Source organism: Lepidochelys kempii, chromosome 27 (assembly GCF_965140265.1).
Source record: "Lepidochelys kempii isolate rLepKem1 chromosome 27, rLepKem1.hap2, whole genome shotgun sequence".
In the NCBI taxonomy this organism is placed as follows: domain Eukaryota; kingdom Metazoa; phylum Chordata; order Testudines; family Cheloniidae; genus Lepidochelys; species Lepidochelys kempii.
This window is the reverse complement of record NC_133282.1, coordinates 4835189-4853455: the sequence shown is the minus strand read 5'-3', so window position 1 is coordinate 4853455 and position 18267 is coordinate 4835189. Positions and strand designations below refer to the sequence as shown.

At 43.3% G+C, this 18267-nt stretch overlaps 1 protein-coding gene across 4 annotated transcripts in view; it reads right to left on the bottom strand.

The window, feature by feature from the left end:
• The window catches only part of MAP3K14 (mitogen-activated protein kinase kinase kinase 14), a 29597-nt gene extending 11381 nt beyond the window's left edge, over positions 1 to 18216 (bottom strand). Inside the window, exons 1-9 of one of the 4 annotated variants that reach the window (XM_073326046.1) lie at positions 18097 to 18216; positions 17039 to 17196; positions 9696 to 9968; positions 8732 to 8801; positions 6250 to 6460; positions 5499 to 6107; positions 4338 to 4475; positions 1455 to 1584; positions 392 to 523 (exon numbers count right to left, since the gene is read on the bottom strand). In XM_073326046.1, coding sequence (XP_073182147.1) covers positions 392 to 523; positions 1455 to 1584; positions 4338 to 4475; positions 5499 to 6107; positions 6250 to 6460; positions 8732 to 8801; positions 9696 to 9948 — 1543 coding nt within the window. In that variant the 5' untranslated portion in view covers positions 9949 to 9968; positions 17039 to 17196; positions 18097 to 18216. The remainder of the gene's footprint in view (positions 1 to 391; positions 524 to 1454; positions 1585 to 4337; positions 4476 to 5498; positions 6108 to 6249; positions 6461 to 8731; positions 8802 to 9695; positions 9969 to 17038; positions 17197 to 18096) is intronic. The other 3 variants (XM_073326045.1, XM_073326044.1, XM_073326043.1) reach the window with 3 other exon arrangements.
• Between the last annotated feature and the right edge of the window lie 51 nt (positions 18217 to 18267).

Sequence of the window (18267 nt, the reverse complement as noted above, 5' to 3'; positions counted from 1 at the left end):
TTGAAGTCTGCCCTATGCAAAAGAAGCCAAAGCCAGGAGCCAAAGTCCTTGTTGAGCGCAAACCTAGGACACTTCTCATGCTCACAAAAGTAAGCAAATACCAGCAGCTAGAGGAAGACACAATGCCATGCATGAGTCTGCCAATTCTGACCTGCAGAGTCCCCTCTACTCCAGAGTTGGGCCTCCCCAAGCAAAGTCATGCCAAACTGAGTGGTAGAGAGGAAAAAGTGGAGCTTACTATACTCACCACTTATGACTGAATGTACAGAGCCTGAAAAGCTAGTGCACTAACCCACTGAGACACCCAGCAGCCATCTGGAATTAGTAAGAGCCTGTTCTGTCAGATATTAAGAGGAAGAAGAGTAATAGGGTGTTTTACATGAAAACCTACCTTTGACATCTCCATGCAGAATGTGGTGAGCATGAAGATACTCCAGACCCTCTAATGCTTGACCCAGGTAATGGAGGGCTCTATCCTCTGGCAAGTAGCCACTTTGTTTAATCAGCTGGCCTAGTGAGCCACCTATGAGAGAATTCAGAGTGCACACATTTCAGTCTTATATCTGTCCAGTATTCCTCAGGAGCATCAACATTCCTCCCCTTCTGCTAGGGCCAGAGATAGCCATAAGATCAGAGGGGTGACATTTGTCTCCCACGAATGGGAAAGTTCCTGTTATTTATTCTAGGAGTCCTAGGGAGGTGGTAGAATCTCCTTCCTTAGAGGTTTTTAAGGTCAGGCTTGACAAAGCCCTGGCTGGGATGATTTAACTGGGAATTGGTCCTGCTTCGAGCAGGGGGTTGGACTAGATGACCTTCAGGGGTCCCTTCCAACCCTGATATTCTATGATTCTTGCTGTCCAAGTAACCTCCATTTTTCAAAGTCCCTTACTTTGGTCTCACATAACTCAATGGCCTCATAGCAACCAATCGTCAATCTGACAGCCCAACCCCATCCAGCCCCTGCTGGTCATCCACTGATCCCTGAAGAGGCTGCGCTTTCTGTTGCCCCTGGTTGAGAAGAGGAGCTGTGTGCAAGGGAAGTACCAGGTTCAACACATACTCCCCGCTCCACACAAGTATATTCCATGAGATCAGAAATTCATTTCACAACTTCGGTCTCAATAGCAAACACTGTAGCGTCAAAGAAGACAGGTGTTTGCTTTAGTTCGAGGCTTGGAGGAATTTTGTTGGCTTTCTAGTTTTAAAAATATAAATCCAGAAGTGAGAGGATCACTCAAAATAGATGTCCATTTCTATGCACTAGTGGTGTTGACCTGCCACCACCCGTCCCACAAGAAATTAACTCCAATGAAAATCCAGACCACCACCAAAGGGATAAAAACATTTAAAACTGTGGCCTGGGCGGGGGAGGGGGGAAGAGAGGAGGAGAGAGAGACGAGGACATCAATGCCTACTTAGTTTGATGGTTACAAAGGTGCTTCCATCTTCCTTACCCTCCATTAGCTCCATGAAGATAGTAACCCAAGGACCTTCCTTCACGGCTCCATACAAAGGGACAACTTTGGGACTTGTCACTCCAGCACATGTCGTCAACTCCTCTGCACGAAAGTGTTCGACTTGCACCTGGAGAAGCAAAGAAGAAAAACTGGAGTCACGATGACTGATCCCAACAGCTCAAGGTCTGTACAACACCCTCCCCTTAAAGGATTCCTTTGGAAATGCAGCTCTTCCCTCCACACGTGGGACAGCACCACTCAAAATTCTGAGCATACGTACTCTCTGTGCACTAGAACAGATTACCTTTCTGTTCCACGGCCAGAGCCAACTGGACTCTAGCAACAGAGTACAAGAGACAGTACTAGGTGTTTTGGAGCAGACACTTTTGAACAAGAAGTGCACTACAAGAATCCCAAACACTCAAAGCTACACAGCATTTGAAAAATGGCCAGAAAACATAGCTCAGGCTTCAGTGCCCTCTCCCCAAAATGCCTCCTCCCCTTGGTCTCCAGATTATAGCTGAGTGAATAACATTTTGGAAGGAAGACAAGACATAACTACAGCTGATTTGGTTTAAAAAGGAAACTGGCAACTTCACACACACTTCAGTCTGAACTTTTATCTAGCCCACAACATTGCTCAAAACGGACAGGAAATTTTCCTCTAATCTCACTTTTCAATTTGCTCTGTACATTTGATAGCACACAGTGTAGTCAGTGTCCCTGTTTGTGCTTGTCTTTCATACAACAGGAAGAAAACATTTTTATAAATGCCAGGAAAATGTGATTGTAAAAACTACAAAGGAGGGGAAAAACCAGGGGAGGTATAGCACCCAGAATAACTTGTAAGTAATTTTTTTGAAAGAGATTAGATTTCAAGTTCTCTTTATATGCCCACGTACAGTAATCTGCTCTGTCTGTCACCTCTTTCGGCAGTAGCTATGCTACACAAGAAAAACTAAGCAGAAAGTCGATTCACATCAGTAGGCCAAAAAAAAATACAAAACTAGACACTGCTGAAGACTAGAAGGAAACCATGACTCATTTGGACACTGGTGGGAAAAGGATGCATCATGTTTCATTGTTGTCAATGGTCCAGCCATAGCTAGTTTGGTTTAATCTCAAGAATTTAAAAGCCAGCTGCCGAAATCTAGTTTGATAAGACATGGGTAGGTAGCTCAAGTCCCGTAAAAACAGAGGTGGCATTAATTTCAGGCAAGCCAGGCATTGCACCTCATTTCCATATTAGTGACTTTAAAGTGTCAGAACTTGGATCTTCATATTTCTTAATTGCTGGTTAAAATCCACCTGTTTTTGACGATGAAGAAATGCAACCCATCAGAAATCCATCCTTTCATGTACACAGCTGCCTTCTGAAGCCTGCGAGTAACAATTTCAAAGGTGACAGGCTTTCAAAATTTACCCTGTACTGGACAATCCTATTGCAAAATTATCTGAGTGCATGTGTTTGCCAGGTGGATAATTAACCCAAATGAAGAGATTCTGTACATTATGACATTAGCATAACTTGCTCACATAGTGGCCATATGTCATTGTGTGTATTTTTTAGATGTACGAGGTATCACGGGTTTCAGAGTAGCAGCCATGTCAGTCTGTATCTGCAAAAAGAAAAGGAGGACTTGTGGCACCTTAGAGACTAACAAATTTATTTGAGCATAAGCTGTCGTGAGCTTCATCGGATGAAGTGAGCTGTAGCTCACAAAAGCTTAAGCTCAAATAAATTTGTTAGTCTAAGGTTCCACAAGTCCTCCTTTTCTTTTTTAGGTATCACAGGAAATTTTAGTATAACAACATTTTCTGGTTTGTTTTAACTCTCTCTCCTGCACAGCTCACAAGTGAAACATGTGAGAAGAGATCAGATGTATTTTTTTTTTCAACTTGGTTAATTATATTTTTGCTTGTTTGTTTCCACCAGGTAATCAGTCAAGTTGAGATGGATTTATTTATAGCATAGAAAAACAGATTTTTTAAAAAAGTGAAAATACATACTCAAAAGGATTCTGAACCCAAACTTTCTAAAAGTCAGTTACCTCCCACACTCTTGACTAGAGTAATATAAGTATTAACAGCCACCAGAAAGCACGTGCACTCTGATATCCAGAGGACTATGTAGTGAGATTATGAGAGAATGTAATTTGTATTAATATAATTACCTACAAAGGTGGGGGCATAGCTAAGACAAATCTTCAAAGAAATTCTCAAGTTCTATATGCATCATTTAATGAAAACATCTGACTTTGTTTACTGTACAATATCTAAAACGAGCTGAACCACGTAGGATCCTGGAAAAGCGTAGTTCCTTTGCAGAGCCTATAATACAAATTCACTACACTTTACAAGCATTGTTCAAACGTAATATGCAAATGATAATGCCAAGAAAAAGCCTTAAAATTAACCCCATATTAGGGTATATGCAGCCACAAATTTTTTTTCCAGAGTACATGCATCCAATATAGGAAGGTGCACCTAACCTTTTGCTCTTTGCTTTTGGACACATTTTAAGAATACAGTTAGATTCATGCAGCAGCTAAAAACATACTTCTGGTCTTAAAGATTACCCAGAGTCCACAGTAATCTCTCATCTCACAGTAACAAGTGTGCCTCACTCGATAAAGAAGGACTAGAACTGATCACTGAAATACAGGCTCCCTACCTTATCACACAGACAAAAGTTTGTTTGGTGTTTCCATACCAATGCTTTGCAGTTTGCCCTTGGATGCACAGCCTCAATAGCACAGACTCTCATAAGAGAGATACCTATAGTCCTTGGGAGTTGGAATGAAAACAGACCCAGCTTTTACTTTCTTTGTGCCTTCTTTTATTGGACATATCAAGCTTTCCTTTGTTTTCTTAAGTTACCTTTTTGGCAGCGCACTGAAATCCAGTCTGTTTGTCCTCTATTTTGTACACTTCCCCAAAAGAGCCAACGCCCAGAGAGTCATGGCACTTGGTCCAGTGAACCTCTTCTCGGTATTCATAGTCCACTGGCTTTAGTTTCTAAGAATTAGAAGTAAAGACAAGATGAAGCAAGTATGCAGGAACATGGCTGCCAATCAGCTGTGTCAAGTCTAAGACAGAGCAAAGAGCTGGGATTTTCAAAAGAAACTAGAAGAGTTAAGGGTCCCAGAATCACTCAGAAGTAACTCTGGGCTGGGATTTTCAATTCTTGCCTTTAACAAGCCCTCCCCTCCTGCTCCGTCTAGATTTCTTGGGTCACTGGTTGGGTCTCTGGGATCCAAATGACTATCCCTCCATCCTAAAGAAAAAATGAGCTATCCCCTGGAGGCCTAAAGATTTGTAAATAACTAGCCCATCTTTTAAAGGCTGTTCTTTCCACAGGCTGAGCAATGCAATGCACGCACTGGACATTGCTGTAACAGCTAGTGCGACAAGATCCAGAAGTAGAAGCAGGTGGATATTTTGTGTTTGCATGATTTACATGTGCTTCCGTTGCCCCAGGAAGCCCTGCCTATGCAATGGGTATTTAGCTGTGTAATCACCCAGCTTGTTGGTACATGGAACAAAAGCGGGGTTTGCAGGTGCAAGGGAAAAATCTCACCGGTGCAGCTTATCAACCCTCTGACCACTGGATTCAAAATAAATTGCAAATTGCACATGGAAAATAAAAGCTTATTACCTATTCACTCATATGGCCCTTTTACCACTGAAAAATTAAACAAAGGAAATCTTTGAAGACTGGCTATGCACCAAACCTCTTCCTACTATAAACACTCACTAAACTGAGCTCTTGATGGCTCTCACTGAGGCATTTTAAGCCACATGGAACTATAAAGGACATTGCAGACTGCATGAGTTAGAGTACTGCTTAAATTCACGCACACACTATAGGAGAATTTACACCACTACAGATATGACTCAATCTTTATGAGTTAACTCTACGGGAGTCTTTCCCCTGCATCACTAAGGCATTTAGATGTGTAAATTCACAGTCCTACTAAAACAGAGATGGACACACTGCCTGCCACTATGTCAGCCCAAGTACTAGGCCATAAGTATCACCTCAGTAAGCAGCACCCCCTCATTGTCATCTGTCTCTCGAAATGGCTCCTTCAAATCCAGACCACCTCCTCTCCACGTCTTGGCCAGGCTGGCTAAATTCTGCGGCTCACCGAGACTCACACTCCCCTTAAGAGCATCCACCAAATATTCTTCCACAGAAAGTTTGTCCAAGTTGGTTTCCACGGACTGGCTGACACATTTTGGGAAGCTGTGTTCTAAGCTTAGGCCAGACAAGTGACGCTCACCATTCACACAGGCCCGATCATCAAGGAGATAAGTCTCCAGAGGATTGTGTTTCATGGCACAAAGAGGACTGTCCAGCACGGGGAAGCAAGGGGGCAATCTGTTGTAAGGGAAGGGATGGAGGGTCTCTGGCTGAGGCACAAAGTCACCCTGACAGTGTAGCTTCCAAACATGGTTCAGGCACTGTACTGGGCTTATCAACTTGTGCAGTTCTGGTCTGTGCAGGTTCCTTAGCGAATGGAGTTTGCCTGCGAGCAGAACTTTTCTAGGTTTCTCAAATGGTATCTGATCACAAATTGAGTCCTTGCAAGGTTCTGAAAAACAGGAGCTGTTACTGAAGAGTGTGTTTTGGTGAGTTTCATCCTCCTGGAACACAAGAGGAAGAGAGTTAGACAGGAACTCTAACAATAAAATCCAGTCTCAAAATTCAAACCAATCACCATCAAAGAATTATATTACTCCTATGATTTTCCCTCCCAACCCATGGGGCTGAGCTTTTGTGTCTCACCTGGACTGGGATCGGTGTACAACTTTCCTGTTCTGGAGTTCTGGGCCCTTGCTTAGCAGAGGCCAGTGTTTGTATTCTGACCCTGGATCTTTTCTTGCGACGTTTCTTCCTGCCTTTACCATGATGCCTTGACCTCCAGAAGGCTGGTGCCATTTTCCCTTCTGTAGCATGGGCCACATTGTTGGGGATTTGATCAAGACTGTCTGACCGGCTACCAACAAGAAAAGCAAAGGACACATTTTAATATGAGAAACAGGCGCACATCTTCCCGGGCTGATCACTGCCAATAAAACAAAACCAGACAGGAATGGACATTACCAGTATTGCTTTCTCAGCAGGAAAAGTTACAAATGCAGCAGCATATTTGGCATTACACAGGAAAAAGATATCATGAAAGAAGGTAGACAGCACTGGGCCCACTAAAAGACATTGTCAATGTATTTTGGAAGGTACAGATTGGCAAGGCCCTGGAGGGGAGACTGTTGGAGCCACTGGCAGTAAAAATCATTGCCAAGTTGCGTTATTGGCACAGACTAGCTGTGTATTGCATGAATGTTTAATTATTAAGTTCACAATTTCTCTTATTTAAAGAATTAAAAGAAACCTGTAAGTGTGCTTAGAACAAAGATCTTTACTGACATTTTAAAAAGCAAATTTAGAGTTAAAGAAAGGATCTGGACCAATTGTTTAACAGAGTAGTCAAAATCTAAGCCAAAAACCTCTAAGTCTGTGATGACTGCTACTGTAAAACTAAGATTGCTTTCCTAGTAAAGCATAGCTATGCAAACCAGCACCACCCAGAGATTTATCTTTCAGAAGACAAATATTTGCTTTATTAGTCATTCATTAGTCAATGGCCATCAGAAGTTGTTTGTTTTCATCTAACAGGTCTATGTCCTGTTCCCTAGAAACAGCAGTGCCAGGAGAAGTAGTGAGACTGCTCCTCACAAAGCATTTCCAGTTTTAGATGTTAAGTATCATGTATTGGTCCAAGCAGTGTAGCCACCTGCCCTTATTACTCTTTATGCAGTACCCGTCGAGTTTTTCACAGCTTTTTCAATCATTCCCAGAAATCTCTTCTATCTCTGCACATTTAGCTGGTTTAGCAGCCGAGTTGTGGGTGCTAAGCTCATGACAAGATGGTAGCACTAAGCATTGTACATGTTTCATTGTACTTTTTACACACTTAAGAGATTAAATTATGTGACAGCACAATTTGCACTTTTTCAAAGGTTGCTGGCATAGAGGAAAACATCTACCGTTCTAGCGGAAGGCAAGGCAGCAGTGGGTATAAAACAGAAGTGTCAAGCATACAGCCCTGTATATTTTTAAGGTTCGGCTTGACAAAGCCCTGGCTGGGATGATTTAGTTGGGGATTGGTCCTGCTTTGAGCAGGGGGTTGGACTGGATGACCTCCTTAGGTCCCTTCCAACCCTGATATTCTATGAATCAGATCCACTCCCCTGGAAGCTTTCATCTGGTCTGTGGTGCCCTTAAGCCCATATCAAAGCAATCCAGACCGAAACTTGTTTTGCAGGACTAAGAGGAAGCTGGGCACTTGCTGAAAATGAGGAAGCTTATGCCTGATTAGCCACAGGTAACTAAGCCCCACCATCTTACTCCAAAGCAACAACCCCTTTCGCCGACACCATCAGCGCTGAACTCGGCTTCCAAGCTCCCCATCAAGCTACTGCTGCTCCTCATCCCAGCCAAGGCAGAAGGGCCCCAAAGTTCCACTTCCCCCTCCTGTGGCTGCTGCTCCCTGCCCTTCTATTACCCTCTCCTGCCTTTCTCTGCCACCCTTCCTCTTTTCTTTCCCCCTCTGTAGCAGTGCCAGTAATCCAGAGTCCTGCAACACCAGACTTATAGGTGTGGGTCCTTCTCCGCCCACCTTGCTCTTCCTGCGGTTTCCACGGAACAGGACGCAGACCTGCTCCTTGTGTTATCATTGCCCCCACCAGCCAATCCAGCCTCCCACTGCTTTCCAGAGGAAGACATGGGGAAGAATGCATGAACCTGGCTGAAGAGACATTCTTCAGTCAGACAAGACTGAAAAGATATGTCCCTTAGCATGAACTTTCTTCCTCCAACCCATGGACCTAAACTAAAAGGGTCTTTCAGCTCCCACCCTCAGGGTGATTGTGTGTAAATGTTCACTGGGAAAGAATCAAGATCCTAGGGATGAACAAGGATGACTGCAAGACAGCTAAACACATAGCCCTCAACATGCTTTGTGGGGCAGTATGTCACAGGACAGTATGTGATGCAAACGTAAAGAGAGAAAGTTACCTGGGAAAGTTACCTGGGTAAAAAAGTATTGCAAGTTCCCCACACTCCTTAGGGAAAAAAAAGAGTTCATCAATTCTAAACAGAGTTTCTTTAAATAAACTGTAGCAGTATACAAAGGGGCACCACTGAAGTAGAGTGATGTGAGACCAGTAAGTACTACATGGATATATAACTGTTTTAAAAGGCCTCTCACCTGTAACGTTTACTATCAGCTATGAAAGGCCTTTCTGAAAAGGTGGGGCTGAACTCCTGGCTGTTCTCACCTGTATGAGAGAAAACAAGATCATCATAAAGCTTAAATATTACATAGTTTCCACTGATGGCAGAAAGTGTCTGAACAAGGAGACAGTGGCAACATCTTGCTGAACCAAACCGTAATCCAGGAAAGTCACCATATTGGTCATGACCAGGGATCTTATAAATCAGTTTACCACAGGAAAACACAGAATTTGTGTTTTTACATTTTGTGAAAAAAATAAAAACGTTATAGTAGAACTCTGTGCCATCAGCATGCACACAGGAATATGGGGAATTAATGCTGACAGCCCTGGGCATCAGGGTTCCTGCTGACAGATTTTGTTTTAAATCGCAAAAAACCCACCCCCATACAGACTTGTTTTTTTTTTAAATTGAAGAATTTGGGGGGTGGGTTCACCATGGAACACTAGGATCCCTAGTTATGACATATCATGAAGAGCTATAGTATTTTTTCTGAGATCAAACACTCCCCAAACACTAGGAATCTTCCCTCCAGTTCTTTCCTCCCCTTGCATCTTCTGGAATTTTCACGAAACTCAGAACTTACTGCCATAGAATGTTCATTGCTGGTCATAAAATCAGGGACCAATGGCCCTGGCTTGGGACTACAGTGTGGGTAGTTGCTGCTGCAGGAGCAACCTTATGCAGCTCTGAGAATACCCCTTAGTCATGGCCTGTAACCACCCTGCTATTCCATTACTTGGTCTTTATTCAGCAGAGACTGCCAAAATAGTCAAAGGTCTGGTGACGTGGGTAAATGGGAACTGGAAAACGATCACCAAATTCACCTTGCCTACAATCACAAAGACAGATGTGAACCCAGCTCTCCAGAGATGCAAAGCTAGTGAAATACCCCACTGCACTACCTACTCCCCTCAACAAAAAGCTGTGCAACTCACATTCAGCCTGGGCGATGATAGAAATGGATGCAGAACCCCCTTCTGTCTCTTCTTTTGCTGTTCCTTTGGTGATCACATCTTTCAGGATCTTCCATTGACTGTGGAAGGCAACTTTCTCTGAATCTTCTACTTTGCAAACACTGCTCTGCTTCTCACTCACTGTTTCACTCAGCCCTTTATTAGCAGAAAGCTCCTTCTGGTGCCCGATGGTGGGGTCAGGAGCTCCTTGGCATGCAATTTCCATCACGGCCATTTCATAGGTTCACAAAGACACTGCATAAAAAAACCCTTGTTATAATATTTTATCCTTCTGTAGATTCTTTTATTCAAGAGTCTCAAACAATTAAGTTTGAACATCCACATGAAGCAAGGAATAGCTTAGATTTTGGTGGCACCATATGTTCCCCCAGGTCACACAGAACTACCTGGGAGCTGTGAACAGAACTCTGGCATCCTGGGTCCCATTTCCCTGCTCTTACCACTAGGTCAGAGACACAAGATGAGATCTAAAATCTAGGTTAAGACTGAAGATTTTTCCTTCATCTCATATTCATGTGGCCTAACTACAAAAAGTAAATCAAGCATAATTATTTAAAAGCCCCATCCTTTTAAAGATGGAATGGTCACTCAAATCCACTCTGTTTCCTGAATGATTTATCAGGTGGATCTGCAGCTTCCATATTCTCTGCACATCCCCTTACAACCTGTACCTTTGAAATGGTCAAGTAGTATTCCTGGCTGTTCTCTCCCCTGCACTGCCTACCATCTTCGAATTTTTTTCTTACAGTTTGTGTGTTAAGGGTGGTTGGTTTGTTTGTTTTAGAGGGGGAGGGAGTTTGAGTTTGTTGAGTTGTGTGTGTTAAAAAGAGGAAAGTATGCTCTAGCTTATTCCTTGCCTGTCATGAGTCATTTCCTCATTCCAATCCATCCACCAGTAAAAGCGAGATCTTAAAGTAACTGCTTCTTTTATTAAACAGCTTGTGAAAATTCAGATTCTTATAGTAAGTGTAGACAGATGAATATTATAAGTCCCATGCTCCCCCCCCCTCCACAAAATGTAAGACAGGAAAAAATGATGTTTGAATAAAACCAGTAAAAGCAGAAACAGGACTATTCCAAGTGCATGTTCATCAGCTTATTGAGTATCACAGTGCTCAGACTCTGATTTTGCTGGTCACTGTCTGGGGTAACAGAACTTAATCTAAACATGCCCCTGGCGACTACAGGTATGATCTTGGAAGGAGCACTGAGGGTGCTTAGCACCTCTCAGGATCAGTGCCTACAGGGCCACCTTAAAAAAGAAATGAATTGTTTGGCCCCAAGTGCACATGCTTGTGTGGTTAGCAAATAAGCACCTAACAGCCTGGCAGGTAGACAAGATAAGTCAACAACGACCACATTCAGAGGCTAATTGAGCACAGAACAGCTGCTGTGAGAAAGATGTGCTGGTGACAGAATCCTTCTCACTACACTAACTCCCCTCTGCCTCTTCCCTACAGAAATTATTTCAAGTCCAAGTGCTGTGAACTAATCTCCCGGAGCAGCAGAGTCAGCCTGCCAAATGACTGACTCAAACCACCAGTGACCTAGTAGACAAGTTCAGAGCTATTCTCGAATTCACACTCTCCTTATTTGCAATAAACTTACCTCAGACTCTCTCCTTGCCTTTCCCTCACCCCCACAAGACCCAGAGAGATCTTTGAACCCTACCTCCCCCCCCCCAAAAAATATACAAGCTAAAACATCAGTATCATTCCCAAAAACTGCACCTCAGTTTTGTTAAATACATTTAGGGAGACTGAACCATCACAACCTCTTGGTTCCCTTGAAATGGAAGGGAATCACACAGATATACTGACATTCAGGTCAGTGCAAGGAAGACTTATTTTGTGTGTAAATTAAAAAGGAGAAATACCAGTCTTAATAGAAATCCCATGTAGCTAGTGTAAACAAGACTCTATTAAATTCACCGTAGAGTCAACTTAATACATGATTCAAGTCAACAGGGCTGTGAAGGAGTAAAAATCAAAAATCTGGATGAGTTTGTTACCTCAAATTATAATGCTAATCTCAGTTTCCAACTAAGGACAACTAAGTTGTGGGAATTCTCACAGATATGAGTTGGAAATGGGAGACTGAATAAAAAGGATTGGCCATCATGTTTATAACCACAACATTCCCTGGAACCACAGGTTCCAATCCCAGCAGATTCAACCCTTCCCAAATATGTAAACTCTGTTCTACACACAGTTGGAAGTGTTAATCCCGAAAGGTGCCAACTATCCACAACTCTTATTGATTTGGTTGCAGGCACTTACCACCTCTTGGCACACAGCTTTTTTCAGTTAGATTTTTAGAGAAAAAGGCTTAGATCCTGAAAGGTATTTCGGCACCTAACTAATTGAAATCAGTTAGGGAGTTAGGTGCCTAAATACCTTTGAGGATCTGGGCCAAGGTCCTGTGGGCTCTGAACAGACATTAAAGAGAAGTTTGCTCCAGGGCTCCCCATAATGGGGCAGCGTTGCTGGTTGTCCATCAGGGTGATACCCTACCACTGCAGCGGCCATCACATTCCCCTGAGGTTGTCACTACATACTCTAGCTGGTGAGAAAGAAAAGTGAGACAGAAATGCAACATTTATTAGGACTATATTCTGCAGTTAAGACAGGGGTTCCCTGTTTCATTAATGAAATTGCTTCTTTAATTTCAAAACTTCATCTCCCCCACCACCCTCTCCCAAAAGTCAAACTCAAGGATTAAGCTAAATTTAAACACTTCCAGATTTCTTCCCTGCCTGACCACGAAGACTTGCTCTGAAAAAACAGGCCCATGAAAATGAAGAAATCACAGGGGGGCAGCCACATAGAAACAGAGCTAGGAGATGCGAACACTATACCACCTACCTGCAGTTGACCTCACTTAACTCCATCATAGTTAAAAACTAATTGCACCTTGTCTCCACTAAGATTTTACAGCAAGATAACTGACGCATGTTAGCTATCTCACTGTAAAAAACCACACCTTTTTTGGCAGCAAAGACTTAGCCATAGTCTACCTTCCCTCATATGAACAGCAAATTGAAAGTTATCGTACAGCACTGAAGAAGACTTCAGATGGCTTCAGAGACTCTTTCCCCAAATAACCTCAGACACAGAAACAGTTGCCATATTGGACCAGGACACCTGCCACACAAACACACAGGATGGAATTTTTCAGGAGCCTAAAGGAATTAGGCACCCAAATGCCACTGAAGTTCAAAGGGAACAGACTGCTCAAATCCCTTCAGCTCTGTTAAAACCCCAGCTTTGATCACTTTGCTTTTTTGATGCACCACTCATCCACTCCAGTTCTTCATCTGAACATTGTCTACTTAGACTGGAAGCTCTTTGGGGCAGGGACTTTGTCACTTCAGACAAACACACTTACTGTGATTTTAAACTTAAAAAACTTTATGTAAGAGCTAGATTTATAGCTAGGCAAGGGAGAACCAGATCAAAGCATTTCAAAGTCTGAAAGGTCTATAGCACATTAAACCTGCTCTTAATCAGTTGCTGTGAAGGCCAAATCTCCCCTGCCAATTGCTATTTTGGAAGGGTTCTAGTCAGCACTTTGTCAGGGCAGTCAGGCAACCTATATTTTGCCATTTGGGAGTTCTGGCCTAAGTTAATTTATACATTTAAGAGGACTACTTTAAAAAAAATCTAAGGCTATTAGAAGAAATGTATAGCTATAATGTTCAACAACTGTTTCAGACTGATATTGTTTGAAATAAATAAATGCCTCTGGGAGATGAGTTTTATAAGCTATGCATTTAACTCAGGTCACCCAAAAGCTGCTTTTGGTTTATTAGAACATGCAATTAAAAAGTCTTAGCAATATTACTTTGCTGACCTATACCTGGCCACCAAAAATGAAGCTTCACAACTGCAGGATGGAGCCAGGAATTTACACATCACACCAACAGGGAACGCTACATTCCCATCCCCTAGACTTTGCCTACGCTAAGGTTGTTTTGGGACCTGTAATTCCCAAAAAGTGCACTCCCACCACAGGCAGCAACTGAGGAAGCGAAGAGTAGTCCAAAGCTCAAATGTCTGAGACGTTAGACAACAAGATGGTAAAAAATACTTGAGCCTGTATAATCCCTTACCTACATCACAGCTTCCACAAGGAGAACAGCACTTGTGGAAAGTTATAGGTCCAACAGAAAAACATTAGAATAGAGAATGCTCTGGGGAGCTGAGAATTTCATACAGAACTACAAGATGCCAATTCCATCATGCAAAAAGTGCATTATCAACTCTGACACAGTTCTTAAAAATGTATTATGCCTCCATTAAAGCTTATAAATGACTTTTTCTGCCATCTTTTCCTTACTTCATTTGGTTGGTATACATAGACTTCCTTCACTGCCCATGTTTCAATGGAATTGAAATTAAGATAGTTCTGTTTATTTCCTTGTCAGTTTAAGCCATATTATGGCAGCATAGCTCTGTGGTTGGTTGTTAACTAGCAGAGTCAGTCAGCATGGGGAAGTTTCAGTTTGTCCCAGAATGGATTAAGAAACATGTTTAGAATACAGAGAACATTCCTCCAACAATTTATTTGCAACTTTAAGGTCAGTATCAGCAAAAAGATGATTTCTGGAAATCTTGGGTACCTGATGGAGTTAAATGTAGGCTTTGTACAGAAACTTGCTGTTTGATGACTGAAAGCAGTGAGAGTTAAATAACTTGTTATCCTTCTAGAGAAGGTTCCCCCACCTCTTGCACTACACTTTTCCTTCCACAGACAAGAATATCTATACAGACCAGAGAAGGTTAATTGGTCCATAATGGATTGGCAAGTGCTCCTATGCAAAACAGTCTACTATTTTAATGAATCATTATCAAGCTTAAAAAGTCATATTAAAATAGCTTTCCTCATGTTAATATCTTCAATTAAGCCCCAAAAGTTTTCAAAAAGTAAGTATCATTTATTCTGCTTACTTTTTACACTTCAGAGTGATTAATGAACTAGAATAGTAATAGTAATTAGAAATAATAGTGTCATGTACCACTACAATGCTGCAATGTAATGCAATGCTGTGGGGAAACATTTGTTTGGATTTAAAACTTTAAGCATTTTTTAAAAAATGCTTAAATATGTCTATCTTTAATTCCACACACTTACTTATGTCTAGGGCCCAAACTACCTCCTAATGATGTTCTTTTCATATTACTGAAATGGGATGAGATTCGCTAAAACTATTTGCCCAAATATGACATATCTTCATATGTACCCATTTCGTTCAAGTTAGCTGAGTTAATGTTTGCAAAGCATTTTGTAAATAACTCTCATAGAAGCTGCAAGTTAGTAAGCATCAATCTAGACAAGATTTTCAGTGAAGTTTAGTTGTTTGTACATCTCCATCCATGTTCACGATCCAGTAGTCCAACACAACATCCTGACCTCATTTTTTAAAAAGCCATTTCTCAAGCAAACTTATTTGCAATTATATCCCCAACTTAAAATAAGATGGTATTTAAAAAAGAGACATTCCCATCTATGTCCTATGTTACAATAATTCAATATTTTCTGCGTAGACAGGACTAAACGGTCACCAAATATTATAAATATTGTACAATCCAATACCAGAAGACACAGTAAAATGGTTTGGTCCCATCTACACCAACCATGCTACTTCTCCCCCAGGCCCTTACAGGACATATTTTGTAATATCAACAGGAAATCAGCTCTCACTTAAATGCTTTTACTAAGCTTAGTAGAGATCGAAGCATTTCCATATAAGCTTCATTTAAATATTTCCCTTTAATCTTGTGAACCCAAACAACATCGTAATGGTGAATGAGACCCAGAAAGTCAAACTGACTCATTTAGTTTCAATGTCCAATCTGAGAAAAATACTATTAGTCAAACAGTAATATTTTAAGGATGTATAGGGGAGGGATAGCTCAGTGGTTTGAGCAATGGCCTGCTAAACCCAGGGTTGTGAGTTCAATCTTTGAGGGTGCCATTTAGGGATCTGGGGCAAAAATTGGGGATTGGTCCTGCTTTGAGCAGGGGGTTGGAGTAGATGACCTCCTGAGGTCCCTTCCAACCCTGAGATTCTATAATCGAGAGCCATTTAGGTCTTTCTAGGGCACCCATCATCACCATGGTATCAAGATGCCAAATACAAAAATGAAGAATCCCAACAATTTTGTACAAAAAACCTGGCCTCTCCTTCCACACAGCTGTTGCTACTAAAAGGTTAAAGTAACAGTATGCTATTCAGAGAGACTTGGCTTCTCGTGAAAGCTATCACTTAGTAGCGCAATTTTTTCAAATGAGTTGTCAGTTATGATAATTGCACAGCCATTAGTTTTAAGATAGTTAAATGTTAATATAAAAATGTATAGCACTTTTGATGCTCAGATTAATTTGAAATTAGGATTTGGAGACATCCATATGCAGACTCACACTGTGTATAGACAAAAGAAATCACTTGTATGAGGGCTCGGAAATCCGGTTTAAAAAGCAATTTGCAAGTTGTTTATGGACATCAATTTCTTGCTGCCGCTTTCAACTCATGCATGGTAGTGCATGTATGTTTCCAGCTTAACTGATATTAAGATGAAACAGACAGGAAGCATCTGAAATCAACCGCAGCAGTGACTTATTAATCAGCAAAGTAGTATTTTAACCTTTTGCCAAAAAAAAAAATTGTTTTAAAGAGAAGTGATATGGTCAGATAATGAGTGGTGAGTAAACAGGCAGTTAAACTGAACTTCAGATCTTATTCATTGTATATTTTGATTGGCTGATCTCAAGGTCTCTGCCTCATTCTCTCCTCCCCTCCCCATTGTAAAGGATAGCTTTTGTAGCTCTGCACCTAGCAACTCCCAATCAAAACACCAAAGTCTGCAATTTAATCTCCTAACGTATTAGGAGCGCTTCTTTGCTGTGAAAAGCAGAGCAGGCAGGAAGCAAGTTACTTCAAAAAATCAAAAGGGAAAGTCTGCTCACTAGTAGAAAAATACCATCTAAGCTTAAAACGTCTCTTTAGGCCTCCTCTGAAGCTCTCACCAGAGCACATGGAAAAGAAACAGCAGGTTCAATTGAATTCAAGACTCCTTTATTCTAGACTGAAAATGCATATTAGTCAATAATGAGATCACTTAGGAATACTATGTTTTTCAATAATGTTTCATGAAACAATTGTTAATTTGCTAAAATATTTCACAAAGTTGACAATAGATGTGAAGATGTTTGGGTTGGACAACACACAGGTAGAATCCAGAGGAACAGAACAGAGTTCAGTGATAGCAACATTAAGTATTTAGTTAAGGTATAATACATACACACAAATTTCAGAGCTATTAGAAATCTGCCGCTCTTTCAACACTCCCCTGAATGAATGAAGTTGGTGTTTTGCTAATACCATAGGTCAGGGTTACTCTCAAAACATTCTGGATATCAGCTATTACTGGCAAAGCCATTCATGTCAAACTGTAAGAGACTAAAATAAGAGACAGGTTTCAGGGTAGCAGCCGTGTTAGTCTGTATCCGCAAAAAGAAAAGGAAGACTTGCGGCACCTTAGAAACCAACCCAGTTATCTGAGCATGAGCTTTCGTGGGCTACAGCTCACTTCACCGGCTGCATGCCGTCTCTAAGGTCTCCACGTTAGTCTCCAAGGTGCCACAGGTCCCCCTTAAAAGAAGGGAGAGTTTAATTTAACAAGTTCAAACAAACACGGTTGCTGATGCAAAGGTCCAGGCTGAGGAAGTCCATTTAGTACGGGGAACAGCTCGGATTTCCGGCACAGGAACTTGGCCTGACTCAGGCGAGTTACTTTAGCAGCGCTCGGGCGGCTGAACGCGCTTACAACGCCGAGCGCAGCCAGCAGCAGGACGCCGCAAGCCGGATTGCTGACGCTGCCCGACGGGAGCCACGTTTGCGGGGCTCGCTCTCCGGCCAGGCCGCGGCAAAGACGCCGCTCGCCCCAGCCCCGCCGCGACCGGGCTCCGGCTGGGGGGCCTGCTCCGAGCCCCCTCGCCACCGCCCGCATGGCCCCCTCGGCGGCCCCGCGGGGAACCAGCGCCCCCTGCAGGAGCCGGCCCGCTCCCGAGCCCGCCCGGGGAGCTCCGCGGCCCCGCGCGTCAGCCGGGGGCGGGCGGCGACCCCCGGCCCCGCTGTGGGCAGCCAGCGCCGGGCGCCCCGGAGAAGGGGCCCTGCCCGCTGCTGCCGCCGGGGCGGGGCGCGGGCACGGCCCGGGGGCAGCGCCCCGCGCGGGGCAGGGCCGCAGGGTGCTGGGGGGGGGGGGGGAGCGGCAGGGCCCCGCAGCGGGGGAGGAGCGGGGACGCGCCCCACGGCCCCGCAGCGGGGGAGGGGCCAGCGGCCGCCACGCTCCGCGCTCACCTACCCGCTCCGGTCCGTGCGGGGGCCTCGAACCCGGCGCGACCCCTCAGGGTCCCTCCACGGCGCCTGAGAAGTTCAGGGCTGGGGGCCGCATCTGCCACGGCACCTGCCTGGCCACGCCCCGGGGCCCGCCGCCCAATAGCCGCAGACTGTAGCCCGCTGCCCACGCCC